A 14,496-nucleotide genomic window follows, 5' to 3' on the forward strand; every position below is an offset into this window, starting at 1 on the left:
AGGGGTCATATCTGAGAGGTTTTATGTTGGCGCTTACGCACGAGGTGCTTTCCTAGATGAGGTGCCTTCCTTGGTGCGAGGCACAGACCTAGTGAGGTGTGACTCTCCCTTGGGGTGAGAAGCCTCTCCTTGCGAGGCGTCTCCCTTGGTGTGAGACGCGAGTCTTTCGAGGGACCTTGTGACAAAGTAGCCACAATTGCAGGAGGCAAAAGTCTCACTTTTTAACCTTGTAAGGTATTGGTGACTAGGAGCCCGCCTCAGGCGCATGTCGAATTTTTAACAACTACAAAAGGTTATTGTATTATTATTATTTAAAAAAAAAAACCATTAACAATATTTTGGTTTAATTTTTCTTTTAATATGTTCATGTCATTCTTTTATTTTAAAATTTATATGACATTCATAAAAAATTAATAAGAATAATTAGTAAATTTTTTAAATAAAATTAAACAAAAGTGCATTGCCACGTTGCTTGCACTTAGTATTTATTAAAAACATGTATACATCTAATAAAAATAATAGGGATATTTGCGACAAAAATATCAAATCTTTCATAGTAGTTTTACTTAGGTACCAAATTAATTTTTTTGCTGTAAAAAATTAATTTGGTTCTTTAAGTATAAATATTAGAAAAGATTTAGTATTATTATTGTAGAAAAAGAATTTAAAATTTAAGTGCAACAATTAAAAAATGATATTTTTGCCACAAATTACCCAAAATAATACTTATCTAAAACATTCCTATAATTTGAGGCAAAAGTACACATAATGGCCCAACCCAAAACAAATGCATAATGTAATGTGGTGTGACGGCCGTACGCTAATGGCGCAATCTTAAAAATAGGAGAGGAGAGACAAGAAAAGCCCTATATTAGTTGAGAGTAGCAACGGCGGCCCAGATTTGGAGGAACTTAGCTAACTCAGAAGAACCGCTCTTTTCTCTCGGCGGTCAGAACTATCGGGACTCTCATTCACACATACCTCGCTCGTACACACCCACACCCACATCCACACCACTGAGATCCATTCCTGCTTCCCCCCTTTCTCCTCCATACTCGCCGAAACTACTAAGATTCACCAGCTTTCTCAGGTAACTTTTTCCAAATTTACATATATTTTCTTCTTTTTCACCTACATATAAACTTCTTTTTCTTCCAAGACTTTGTTTGGTTCATGGGAAAGTGTAACAATGGAGGAATTTTGTTCGAGTCTTGTGTTATTCTTTCGTTCTTTTGTTTAGTGTTCTTGATAATTTTTAACAGTTCTATTTTTAGTTCAGCTTCTAGGTCCCACATTTAATTTTCATTTTGCTGATGAAACTGAGGGTTGGAACTTGAAGAAGGTTCTTGGTGTTCAAAGTCTTGAGTTCTTTTTCTGTTATTTATGTATTTTGTAAAATATTTTTTTGTTCCTACCCTTTTATGACATGTTCCAGAGCTAGAATTGGGCTCTGTTACTGTGAATCTGCGACATAAAACGCTTGAAGAATGTGATATTGTTACTGAGTTCATCTTTTGAGTTTTTCTTTTTAAAACCTTTTTCATAATTGGATTGGGTGGTGGTTGTTTCTTTATGTACTACCTAGAAGTAATTCTCTGAATGTGTGTGTGTGGGTGTTTTGTTTTTTTAAACAAAACTTTTGCATAGAGATGGTGTTGGCATTTATGAATTTTTTCTTAATATCTTGCGTTATAGAAATTTATTTGCCTGCCATGATCTCATTTGGGCTATTATATGTACAGTTTCGAGTGCATTGTATATATGTATGTATTGAATTACTAAGATGGTGCTTTCTTGTAAGGCTGTCTCTTAGTTTAGAAATAACTTGCATTATGCTTGATTAAATTCTCATTATTTACTTCATTTCCATTGCAATCCTAACGTACTTAAAAAATTGGTAATTGTTGTTCTGCATTTACCGTTAAATACAGAGATACTTCTTTTTTGTTTAATTCATAGAAGTAGTTTCCGCATATTTGGATTAGTTTTTATTCTATGTCTTCTTGTTCCTCTTCTGTATCTCTATCTTTGTTTCCATTATATCCGACTTTAGTTAATTTTCGGCGTGGTGTTGTTTGGGAATTTACACGCTCTTAAGTTAGGTGTATAATCTTTTTGTCTTGCAGGTTTATGGATGCACATAATGTCACAGCTTCTTAAGTAGTTATAATGGCTTTTTGATCTTTGGAGCATCATTTTTGGGAGAAATTTATTGGCCAGTTATTCATTCATGCTCTTGAAGATTTGTTGTGGTCAAATACGTTTAAATAGAAGGACTGAGTTGATTTTTGCGAGCTTTTACCTACACAAATTTGGTAATAACATTACTGCCCTTTGTTGGGATTAATCTATTTTGATAGATTTCGAACATTATTGGAGTAGTACCTATACTGCTTACTGTTTAGCCTTTTATTACTGCACATATAGAAGAATCTACAACACAAATGAGTAGTGTAACCGCAGAAGGTGTGCATTCTAAAGAAAGTATGTTAGAACAGGTGAATGATATTGAACCTTTAGAACAAATAAATCATATTGAATGTAATATTATAGAAAATGCTCAACGGGAACTTGGCACATCAGTGTCCAGCATCCTTAGTGAACAATTGCAACCACTTTCCGAAAATGTGGCCAATGATTCTCTTCCTCAACTATCAGAACAACATTCGTTCCCACAACTGACAACATCAGAAAAGGCTGGTGATTTTGGTCGTGATGTCTGTATTGAGCCATTAGGACATCAACCTGGCCGCAGAGACTTATCTCAAAGGGATTCCAGAGATGTACGTGGCAAGCCGCATGGACAAAAGCATCAACCTAACACCAAGTATGTAGGAAATGAAGCACCAGACAGCTCTATTCTTGGTAAGCACTTGGAATCATTTTCTGGAAATGCTACCAATGATCCACTTATTAAAAATATGGACCTGCTTCAAGAAGATGTGAGCATGAGTTGCCAGACTGAAAAAACTTCTTGCCCTCAACAAGAGACATCAGAATTGAAAAATGAATGTGGTGCTGGAAGCCAATGTACTGAACCATCTAAGCAAAATCTTCACGTGGGATCTAACCTCTTACACAAGGAAACAGGAGAAAATAACACCATTACCTTTGTTGTGGCTGAACAGCATGAATCTATTTCTGAAAATAGGACCATGATTTGTGATGGGAAGCTGGTAGTGTCTGAAGGTGTGATAAAAAATTGTCAGACAGATAAAAAATCATGCCCTCAACAAAGTATGTTGGGGCAGACCAAGAACTATGATTGTGGATGTGCACTTGGTGAGAAACTGAAAAGTGAAGACAATCTTGGTTCCGAGCATCTACATACGTCTCCTGTTAAAACTAGCAATGCAGCATCAGATCCTATTGCTGCTGAACATTTGGAACCACCACTTGGAGATGTAAGCGGGAACCCTATTATTAGTAAACAACAAGAACAATCTTCTGAAGATGTGGTCGAAAAGTCTACTCTTGAGCAGTTTGAAACCTCCTCTAAAAGTTTAAGGAAGAACTCCAGCAAATCAGGACGGAAAGTTAAGCGAACTTCAAAATCAAGACAGAAAAAATATATGTTAAGATCTTTGGTTGGTAGCGACCGGCTTCTACGATCAAGGACCCAAGAGAAACCTAAATCTCTTGAACCAAGTAATATTTTGGGCAATGCTAATGCTGGTAATGGGGTGGAGAAGAAAAAGGAGAGAAAAAAGAGAGGTGCAAAGAAAGTTATAGCTGATGAGTTTTCGAGAATCAGGAAACGTCTGAGATATTTTCTCAATCGAATACAGTATGAGCAAAATCTAATCGATGCTTATTCTAGTGAAGGATGGAAAGGAAACAGGTGCTTATTTTCAACTGCTTAGCTGCTTTATCAAAGTTGGGAATTTATTGTGCATTTGGTTTACTGTATCTTGAATGGTTTTGATATTTGATTTGTGCTATATTCTTATAAAAGATTGTATTTGTCTTCATTTTCTTGCATGCCATATGATAATTACTACAAAGGAAGGCAAAACATGTTTAACTTATTGATGCGGAATAAAGATAGACCCCAAGGATAGTTAGATATTATGTTTAATTTTTATTTCAAAAAGGTTACTATTAAGTTATCTTATTTTGAGCAATTAGAGTTTTAGTATGTTTAAACAATTCCAATAATTAGTTTTCTAGTTGATTTAGAACTTGTTATTTGCCTATCTATTAATAGGCCTGCTTATTTTTCAGACTTGATATTAAATTATAAAGTGTTCAATTTCCTCTCTAATACTGTTGTTGTTCTCTTCTCTTGATTTTTTTTTCTGACACATTATTTCCTGTTCTTATTTCTCATGGTTCTACATCACTTGTAGTTTTATGAATCCTTAAAGATGAAATTTATTTTAAATTCTTCAGAAGCTGGTGAAAGGTGGGGTCTCACCGATTTTGCTGTCTATCTCTTCCCTGCCTTGCATTTATTGTCAGCGATTTGATATGTCGTTTTTAAAGGAGTTCTAAGAATGTTTATGTAATGCCTTATGAGGATAGGTCAAGTGGTTGGGTGGGTGAGTGTGAGTGAGCGGTGGGGGTTCAAATCCCCTCAATGTGTATATGTATATATATATATAATTATATAAGAAAACGTTGTTCTGTTTCTCTTTGGCTTTATTGTATTTTGGTTTCCTCCTTTTCACCAGAATGTTTATTTGACTTTGTTTAAGTCGTGATTTGTTTGACTTTTCAGCCTAGAAAAGCTAAAACCAGAGAAAGAGCTTCAGCGGGCTACATCTGAAATATTTCGTCGTAAATTGAAAATAAGAGATCTATTTCAACAGCTTGATTCACTGTGTGCGGAAGGAAGGTTTCCAAAAGGTTTATTCGATTCTGAAGGGCAGATTGACAGTGAGGATGTAGGAGATCTTTTACTATAAGCCATTAAAATTCTAATTTCTCTTTGCTGAATCATTTTTTCGTTTTCCTTTTATTTGGCTTGAGATGAGAAGACATACTTCTTTGTTCTGTTTCTAATGAAGAATACTCAAGTCTTTTGCAATACATTGGGCAGATATTCTGTGCAAAATGTGGGTCCAAAGACTTGTCTGCTGATAATGATATAATACTATGTGATGGTGCTTGTGACCGTGGGTTCCACCAATTCTGTTTGGAACCTCCATTGTTGAATGAAGACAGTAATACCCAAACCATATACTTGAGTTTCTATTAATTAAAATTTATTGTTTTTTTGTTTGATCTATGTTGTCTTTTGCAGTCCCCCCTGATAATGAGGGTTGGCTATGCCCTGGATGTGACTGCAAAGTTGATTGCGTTGATTTGCTCAATGACTCTCATGAAACTAATCTTTCTGTCGGTGACAACTGGGAGGTCGATCAGAAAAGCTCCATTCTCCAGTCTCTTCTTTTATTAATTTAGTGCTTTTTCATTTTTTTAATGTTTTCTTCACATTTTTCTACTTCATCTGCAGAAGGTTTTTCCAGAGGCTGCTGCAGCGGTAAGAGAAGGAAATAATCTGGATCACAATCCTGAATTGCCTTCTGATGATTCTGAGGATGATGATTATGACCCTGATGGTCAGGAAATCGAAGAGAAGATTGACACAGATGATTCAAGTTCTGATGAATCTGAGTATGCTTCTGCTTGTGATGAACTTGAGGCTCCACCTAATAATGAGATGTCTTTGAGGCTCTCTTCTGATGATTCAGATGACAATGACTATGACCCCAATGCTTTGGACATTGATGAAAATGTTAAACAGGAAAGTTCAAGTTCTGATTTTACCTCTGACTCTGAGGATCTTGCTGCCACAGTTGATGATAATAATGCTAAAAGGCTTTTAGGAAAGTCTAATAAGCAAGGTTTTAAATGTGGTGGAAATAAGTCATCTTTAAAGGGTGAGCTGTTAGATATTTTAAATTCAGGTCCTGGCGAAGATGGTTCCTCGCTTATCTCAGAAAAAAGACATGTCTCGAGGTTGGACTACAAAAGGCTTCATGATGTGAGTATTGTTTCACTCTGCTTGCTGACTCCTTATATTGCATTGGGATGGTTAAAACACGACTCTTATGTATGTAGATATATTCTATTATTTAGATGTCTTACATATGATATTGCTATCATAAGTGTTATTTTAGGTTTAGCTTACAATCCTCAAATCCAAGTACTCTTTCCTTGTGAATGTGCTTCTGTTCAACTTTCTGACAAACCTTCTATCTTATAAAGTAGAATTGGAGTGAAATGAAAATTGATTACATATATGGTTAATGATAGGTGTGAATTAGGGTGATTTTTTTTTTGTATATTATTGATAGAGAAAAATAGCCTTTAAATAGGCTGGTACAAGCTATAAACAAATATGTACAAATCTGCCATTAACTATCAAATATTCTAGGTCAACACTAAACCTAAGAATCAGGAAAATAAAATCAAAATAAAAAAGAAAAAAACTATTTGGTTTCCCTAAAGGAAGATACCAAGTAAATGTACAAAATATCTACAAAGATATTATAATCATTACTGATTTTTCCCCTTTTTCAACACTCCCCTCAAGCTGGTTTGAAAATATCCTTCATGGCCAGCTTACCTATCAATTCGTCAAACTGTCTTGTAGGAAGTCCCTTTGTAGGTATGTCAGCTATTTGTTCTGTTGTAGGAATGTAAGGCATGCATATAAGACCAGATTCAAGTTTCTCCTTAATGAAATGTTTGTCCACTTCCATGTGGTGAGCAATAGAAATGACAATTTTATTGTCACAATACACTTTCATAGGCAATGGATGAGACTTTCAACTCCTCCATAAGTCTTTTAATCCACAAAACTTCACATACTCCAAGTGCAACTGATCTGAAAGCAGCCTCTGCACTACTTCTTGCTACTACATTTTGTTTTTTACTATGCTAAGTGACAAGATTTCCTCCAACAAAGGTACCGTAACCTGATGTTGAACATTTATCAACTGAACTCCCAGCCCAATCTGCATTTGTATAGGCTTCTACTTGTAAATGGCCATGCCTTTTCCAGCTGATCCTTTTAGATATTCGAGAATTCTATAAACGACATCAAAGTGTACTTGTCCAGGAAAGTGCATGAATTGACTTGCCATGCTCACGGCAAATGCTATATCCGATCGAGTATGTGACAAGTAGATCAATTTTCAAACTAGCCTTTGGTACTGCTCTTTATTTATGACTTCTCTTTAGAAGGCTGAAGTTTCAAGTTGGGTTCAATAGGTGAATCAACTGGTTTACATCCTGTCATTCCTGTCTCATTAAGCATATCAATAACATATTTACGTTGAATCACCAAAATACCTTCTTTGGACCTAGCAAACTCCATTCCAAGAATGTATTTGAGTATACCCAAATCTTTGATCTCAAACTCAGCAGCCAGTTTTGTTTTCAGTTTTTGTAATTCTTCAGTCATCTGCAGTCAAAATTATGTCATCAACATAGACAATCAAAATTGGTACCTTGCTTTCTTTCCCATGTTTGTAGAACATGGTATGATCAACTTGACTCTGAGTGTAACCACAACTCCTTACAGTTTTTCCAAATCTCTCAAACCAAGCTCTAGGAGATTGTTTAAGGCCATATAAAGATTTCTTTAATCTTCAAACTGTGTTTTAACCCATTTTTTCCTCAAAGTCGAGTGGTAGATTCATAAATACTTCTTCTAGATCTCCATTAAGAAAGACATTTTTTTACATCTAATTGGTGTAGCTGCCAATTAAAATTTACAGCTAGAGATAACAAGATTCTTATGGAGTTTACCTTGGCTATTGGGGAAAAAGTTTCTTAGTAGTCAATCCCATGTGTTTGAGTGAACCCCTTAGCCACTAATCTTGCCTTGTACCTTTCTATATTGCCATCAACCTTGCACCCTACTGTTTTTTTTTCCATTTGGTAAATTAACAACCTCCCAAGTACCACTTCTCCTAAGAGCATTCATCTCTTCCATCACTGCTAGTTTCCAATTTGGATAATCAAGAGCTTCCTAAATGTTTCTCGGGTCAAACAAGTTTGAGATTTTTGAAGTAAATGCTTTATGGTTGGATGAGAGTTTTGTATATGAGAGATAATTAGCTAAGGGATATTTGGTGCATGTGCGAGTACCCTTCCTAATGGCTATAAGAATGTCAAGGTCAGATGTCTCTTGGGTAGAATGTGGCACAGAAATAGAACATGAAGGATTAGAGTTACCTGCGATATTTGGAGGTCTAGTTCCCAAAGGTTGAGATTGGTCAGTGCTAAGAGGAGTAGGCTGACTTTGATGATGAGTCCTTCTCCGAGTATAAACCCTAAGTTCAGGATTAGTTTGTAGTGTTTCTCCCACTGTTTCAGATACAATAATACTTGGCACTATAGTTCTAGAATTTTTCACATTATCTTTGTTAATTGCAACACTTTGTTCTAGACCTTGATTAGAAATAATCAAATTAGGCAAAGGATTAGACGATAAATGCCAAAAATGATCTTCCTCTTCCATTTTATTCTCCCCTTGAAGAGAATTTTTTTGAAAATAGGGTTGATTTTCATAGAATGTAACATCCATACTGACATAAATTTTTCTTGTTTGGGGATTATGGCATTTGTATCCCTGTTTATTAGAAGCATACCCTATAAAAACACATTTAGTAGCCCTTTCAACAAGGAGCAGATGGATCAAGTTTGGACTGATTATTATTATGGATATGCACAAAGACAATGCAACCAAAAAATTTCAAAGGCAAATTTGAATACATTCGTGATGAATGAAATTCTTTTTGAAAACATTCTATTGGTGTGCTATATTTTAGAACACGTATAGGCAACCTATGAATTAAATAAGTACCTGTTAAAATGGATTCTCCCCAAAGATACTTGGGGACATGCATAGAAAACATTAAAGCACGTGCTACATCAAGTAAATGCTGTTTTTTCTTTAAGCAATTCTGTTTTGTTGAGGGGTGTTAACACAAGTAGATTGATGTAGAATTCTTTTTTCTTTCAGAAAGTCACTCAAAAAATTATTAAAATATTCTGTGCCATTATCAGTGCGAAAGATGCTAATTTTTGTTTGAAATTGAGTTTCAATCATCATGTAAAAATCTTTGAACAATTTTTCAACACCAGATTTTTCAGTCATCAAGTAAACCCAACATAAACGAGTATGATCATCAATATAGGTCAAACTATTTTGTCCTAGATAAAGTAGCAACTCTAGATAGTCTCCAAACATCACTATGAATTAAGTAAAATGGTTTTGAAGGAGTTTATGGTTGTGGACGATAAGAATTGCGATGACTTTTAGCCAAACAACTTTCACAATATAAAGATGAAATATGCAAACCTTTAAAATAAAGTAGGAAACAAATGTTTAAGATAAAGAAAACTAGGATGTCCAAGTCTTAAGTGCCAAAGCATTATTTGTTCAGAAGCAGAAATAGAGCTAACACTACTAAGGTCTTGAGTTTGTTTATTATTAGAGTTGTTGTCATCAAAATAGTAGAGTCCATCAATCAACTTAGCACTGCCAATCATCTACCCAGAGTTCCGTTCCTGAAATTCACAGTAGGAATCATAGATAATGACAAAACAATTAGAATCTTTTGTTAACGAACTAACAGAAAGAAGATTGCAGGCTAATTTAGGGACATGAAGTACAGATTTAAGATCTTTATTTTGAGTTAACTTTATTAAACCTTTTCCTGCAATAGGTGAAAAACTACCATCGGCGATTTTAATTTTATTAGAACCTAAACATGGTGAATAAGTATGAAATAAATTGGATGAACTAGTCATGTGATCAGAAGCTCCAGAATCAATGATCCATGGAGTATAATGTAAATGGCTAGAAAAAACATTGGGAATACTACTTGTTTGTGCTAGAGAAACACTAGGAATACCAGATGAGGAATTAGATTTCAACAGCTTCAGAAGGTGATCCATCTGCTCCTTGTTGAAAGGACTTGTCCCAGCTTCATTTGCAATGGGAATGGAGTGGTTGTTTCGATCACCAGATCTACTGTTTTTCCAATTTGGTGGTTTGCCATGAATTTCCAACAGGTTTCACATGTATGGCGTGGTTTGTTGCAAAAATCACACCATACTCGTGGTTTCTCCTCAGTTTTCGGTGGATAACCAGCAGATTTATGGGCTGTGGCGTCAACCCCAGCAAGGGCAGAATTTTCAATATTTCCCATAGGCTTTTTTCCAAGCATTACATGATGACGACTCTCTTCCCTTCGAACCTCAGCAAACACCTCGCCAATTGAGAGGAGTCCTACCAATAATCCGACCTCGAACCTGATCAAATTCAACATTAAGTCCTGCAAGAAATTTATAGATATGATATGCCTCCACAATTTTCTTGTTGTGTGCAGCATCATCAGTAGATTTCCATTCATAGTCATTAAACAGATCCAAGTCTTGCCAAAGACGTTTCAAGGAATTAAAATACCTAGTAACAGAATTGTCCCTTTGTCGAATTTCACCAAGCTTCAAAGTCAATTCATTCGCTTGGGATTGATTCCTTAAGTCAGAGTACATCTCATTTACATTGTCCCGAAGATCCATAGCCGTGGAGTAGCACATGTAGTTCAAACTAATATCCTCATCCATTGAATTCACAAGCCAAGTCATCACCATCGAGTTTTCTGTGTCCCAGGTCGAATAAGTCGGATCCCCAGGTGCTGGTTTCTTCGTTTCACCTGTCAGGTACCCAATCTTTCCCCTCCCTTGATGTACATTCGAACAGACTGCGACCAACGTAAAAAATTATCCCCATTCAGGCGGATAGTGGGAATCAGTATTGGATTGGTGAGTGGTGTTCTTTGTGTCAGGTGGGTTTGTGGTAGGTGGGTTTGGGGGAACGACAGTAGTTTCAGATGATTCTTCTGACATGGCTGGACTGCTGGAAGGAAATTGAAGTATAGTGTCTGTTTTAGGGTGGCTCGGATACCATGTGAATTAGGGTAATCTTTTTTTTTTGTATATTATTGATAAAGAAAAAGAGCCTTTAAGGCTGGTACAAGCTATAAACAAATCTGTACAAATCTGCTATTATCTATCAAATATTCTAGGTCAACGCTAAACCTAAGAATCAGAAAAATAATATAAAAATAAAAAAGGAATCAAACTATTTGGTTTCCTAAATGAAGATACCGAGTAAATGTACAAAATATCTACAATGATATTATAATCAGTAATATAATATTACTGATTTTTTTCCTATAGATATTATAACCAGTAATATAATATTACTGATTTTTTTTCCCTTTTTCAACAATAGGCTATCAAAGGAAATGGTATAATTTAAAGGATCCTAATTGTTGAGTATTGCTTTCTTTTCAAAATAAAATGGGTAGAAGTAGATTACTGATTGCATGGCTTTCTCATGCTAAACGTGCCCAGTTGCTGACCATGTCTAGTTCAATTGAAGTGAATTAAAATGTTACATACATGATAACGATATTCTAGTTGATGAATTGATGGATGATTTAGACTTTGGAGGATTGTGACTATTGTTTAATGCCTTGTTCTCATAAAATTGGAAGAAGTATGGTCCCCAAAATGTGGAACTAACCATAGGAAGAGTCTGTTGCAGTAACGATTATTAATAAATTTATGGGTGATCGAATCAAGTACAGTTCACTTGCTCTTCTGCCCGAAACTAGGGTAGGAAGTTATCTTGTTAACGAAATTACATAATGGACCTATGAGGAGTAGGTCTAGTGGTCAAGTCCATAGTTTGCTCTTGTGAGGGGTGGAGTATGATTCCTCTCGAGTCTTACTCGCAATGTATTAGAGTTTCTTGCTCCTAAAGAGATTGTAGGGTTCAGCAAGAGAACCAATATAAAAAGAAATATACATGAATAGTGTTAACGATACCACCTCTCATCCCATGTTTTGAACACCTCAGAATGTCACATGCCATTTGTCAACAGTAAATCAGTACATGTTATTCAATCTATTTATGGTGAATTTTAAGTCACCCTATTGAAACATGAAACTCACGTTTCACTTTACATAGCACTATGAAATTAAAAAAGTGGGATCTTTAGAATTAATATAATATAATGTGAATCTTGGAATATGACTACATGTTAAGCATTTTTGTGTCACATTTGTCATTTTGCTTGTCAGTCTGGTGTTTCAGTGTTTCTTACCCTATTTTGTTAGTCTTATTTTTTTTATTTGCACTTATTTGTAAAGGAGGCCTATGGAAATGTTCCTTCTGAGTCAAGTGATGATGAAGATTGGAGTAGTAGTGCTGCAACAAGGAAACGGAAGAAAAAAACTACAGAGCAAGTTGCTCCAATGTTATCAAGTGACTCAAGGGATGATGAAGAGTTGAATAATAGCTCTACAACTAGAAAAAGGAAGAAGAAAGCTACTGGACAAGTTGCTCCACGGTTGCCAAATGGAAATGCTTCAACTGAGAAGAGCGAAGCAACTAAGGAGCCCATAAATCATAACCTTGAAAACCGTGAACATATAAGTAGGCGAAGACCACGCCAAAAATCTATGGTTAAAGATGCAAATGATTCTCCTAGTAAATCGCTTGTAGGCTCTCCAAAATCTGCTTCCACTGGTAGTAGAGTAAAATCAACATCATACAAGAGACTTGGAGATGCTGTCACTCAGGTAAAATGTAATAGTTATTATTTTTTTGCTTCTATACTTGGTAAATCTAGAGATTATGTTAATAGAAATATTTTTAGGCGAGTTTCAAGTGTCCATGGACTCTCTTATTTGGGCTTTTATCGCTTCTTCCTTTGTCATTTGCAAATGGTTAAATGCTTATTATCTCTTAGTTCTTTTTTTATTTCTGTCACAATAGACCATTTCTCAGAATCAACAATATGTTTATTCTGCCAATCCAAGCCTGTTAATGTTATTGGCCTTCTAATACTGCCATAGAACATAGCGCTTTCTAAGTCCTCTCCCTTTCAACCACTGATAAAGGTGGAGTCCAATCCCTAGTCCTCTTTGAGTATTATGTAGTCATGACTCACAGGTTTCCTCTTGACAACTTAGCCAATGTATGCCCATTCCTTCCTGTAACTTCTTAAGTTCCAACCACTGCTCTTTAAGAAACTAGTTTTAGAAATTACTGGTATGAATTGACCTTCTTTCAGATAAGCTGTTGGCAGGAACAAGAGAAAGGAAGCAACTTCTATGGAGAGAGTGAACTTTGTTTCTCTTTTTTGCATTTGTATTGCTATTCAAAACACTACAAGCTAAAAGTTTGAAATGTGGGTGGGTTTATTCAGTCCCTCTGCACTATCTTTGCATGGCTTAAATTGCCAATGGCTTTACTGGAAGTCACTTTTGACAGCTTCTTTATCTAGCACGCATTCCTCCTTAAAGAGAATGAACAATTAACTCTCTCTCTCTTTTATTGTACTCTATTGCATCCTTTTTCTGTAATTCAGAAAGGGAAATGTATCTTTATTGTTGATTCAGAATTTCTTCTTGCAGAGGCTGTATACATCCTTCAAGGAAAATCAGTATCCAGACCGAGCTATGAAACAAAGTTTGGCTGAAGAACTAGGACTCGATTCTCGACAGGTCATACTTTGATTACAGGAAAAATGATTTAATGTTCTTTTAATTCATAATAAACAATATAATTTTGTAGTTTCTTTCATGTTAACATTTTCAGGTTAGCAAATGGTTTGAAAACATGCGATGGAGTGTACGACATTCAACATGTAAAGAAGCAGGCATAAGTGGGAGTGCTTCAGAGAGAAGCGTTCCATCGCCTCAAACAGACAAGCAGCTACTTGAATCCAAACAAAACATTGAAGCTTCAAATGGGGAACTGCCTGGGATAGTTGATGCATTGCCAAAAACCTGCACTAGGAAGCAAGATGATGACAAAGCCAAATTGCACACCAACGAAAGCAGTTGTCATACCTCTGCAGCCCAGACCTCTGGAAGAAAAAGGGGTAGGCCAAAAATCGAGAAACCAACCACTCCTGTTCTAGTGGATGCTAACAAAACAAGTGGTACTAGAACAAGGAGCCGTCGCAAATCTGCTCCTTGACAAATATAAATGTTGATCCTTGGAAAGAGATCTTCTGGGCTATAAATTGCAGGAAGTACGGTACAAAACGAATACCACTATATATGCCATTGTTCTCCCTTGTAATTTTAAGGTGTCCCCAGTTGTTTGCAGCTGCTCCTTTAAAGAAAAAGTGCGTATAGATGCCGCTGGCACTGGAGTGTACTTAGAGTTTATGTAAATGTAGGCTATTTAGCTCTTCATCAGTACCAAAATCATTGTTCTTTAAGCATATTTAATCATTATGCTCTTATTGCAAACGGCGAGCGCATTTGACCTTTGAGCATTGAGATAGACAAACCGTACAACCAAGAGAAATTATACTAAATCTGTTTGGTAAGTTAGCAAAATGTCTCACTTTTGTCCTCATTTTTATTATCTTCTTCAATTTACAGTTTATGTATTTGATATATTGTAAACGTTCATTAATTATTATTATTATTTTTGTGTTTTTATTA

The 14,496-nt window shown here is 35.7% G+C and overlaps 1 protein-coding gene across 1 annotated transcript; it reads left to right on the forward strand.

The window, feature by feature from the left end:
- The first annotated feature begins 828 nt into the window (after positions 1 to 828).
- LOC133796348 (homeobox protein HAT3.1) lies at positions 829 to 14,496 on the forward strand. Its single transcript, XM_062233827.1, has 9 exons — positions 829 to 1,090; positions 2,127 to 3,841; positions 4,721 to 4,886; positions 5,042 to 5,165; positions 5,246 to 5,358; positions 5,459 to 5,989; positions 12,184 to 12,615; positions 13,453 to 13,542; positions 13,637 to 14,496. Exons 2-9 carry the CDS (start codon positions 2,445 to 2,447, stop codon positions 14,018 to 14,020), a joined length of 3,237 nt encoding a protein of 1,078 aa, XP_062089811.1. The 5' UTR covers positions 829 to 1,090; positions 2,127 to 2,444; the 3' UTR covers positions 14,021 to 14,496.

This window comes from Humulus lupulus, chromosome 1 (genome assembly GCF_963169125.1).
Source record: "Humulus lupulus chromosome 1, drHumLupu1.1, whole genome shotgun sequence".
NCBI lineage: Eukaryota > Viridiplantae > Streptophyta > Magnoliopsida > Rosales > Cannabaceae > Humulus > Humulus lupulus.

Bases quoted from the DNA above. Each gene is read 5' to 3' on its own strand.
- LOC133796348 (XM_062233827.1), top strand. From the start codon at position 2,445: ATGAGTAGTGTAACCGCAGAAGGTGTGCATTCTAAAGAAAGTATGTTA. The intron at 5,166-5,245 runs GTAATACCCAAA...TGTCTTTTGCAG, and splicing joins TCCATTGTTGAATGAAGACA to TCCCCCCTGATAATGAGGGT. The intron at 13,543-13,636 runs GTCATACTTTGA...TAACATTTTCAG, and splicing joins TAGGACTCGATTCTCGACAG to GTTAGCAAATGGTTTGAAAA.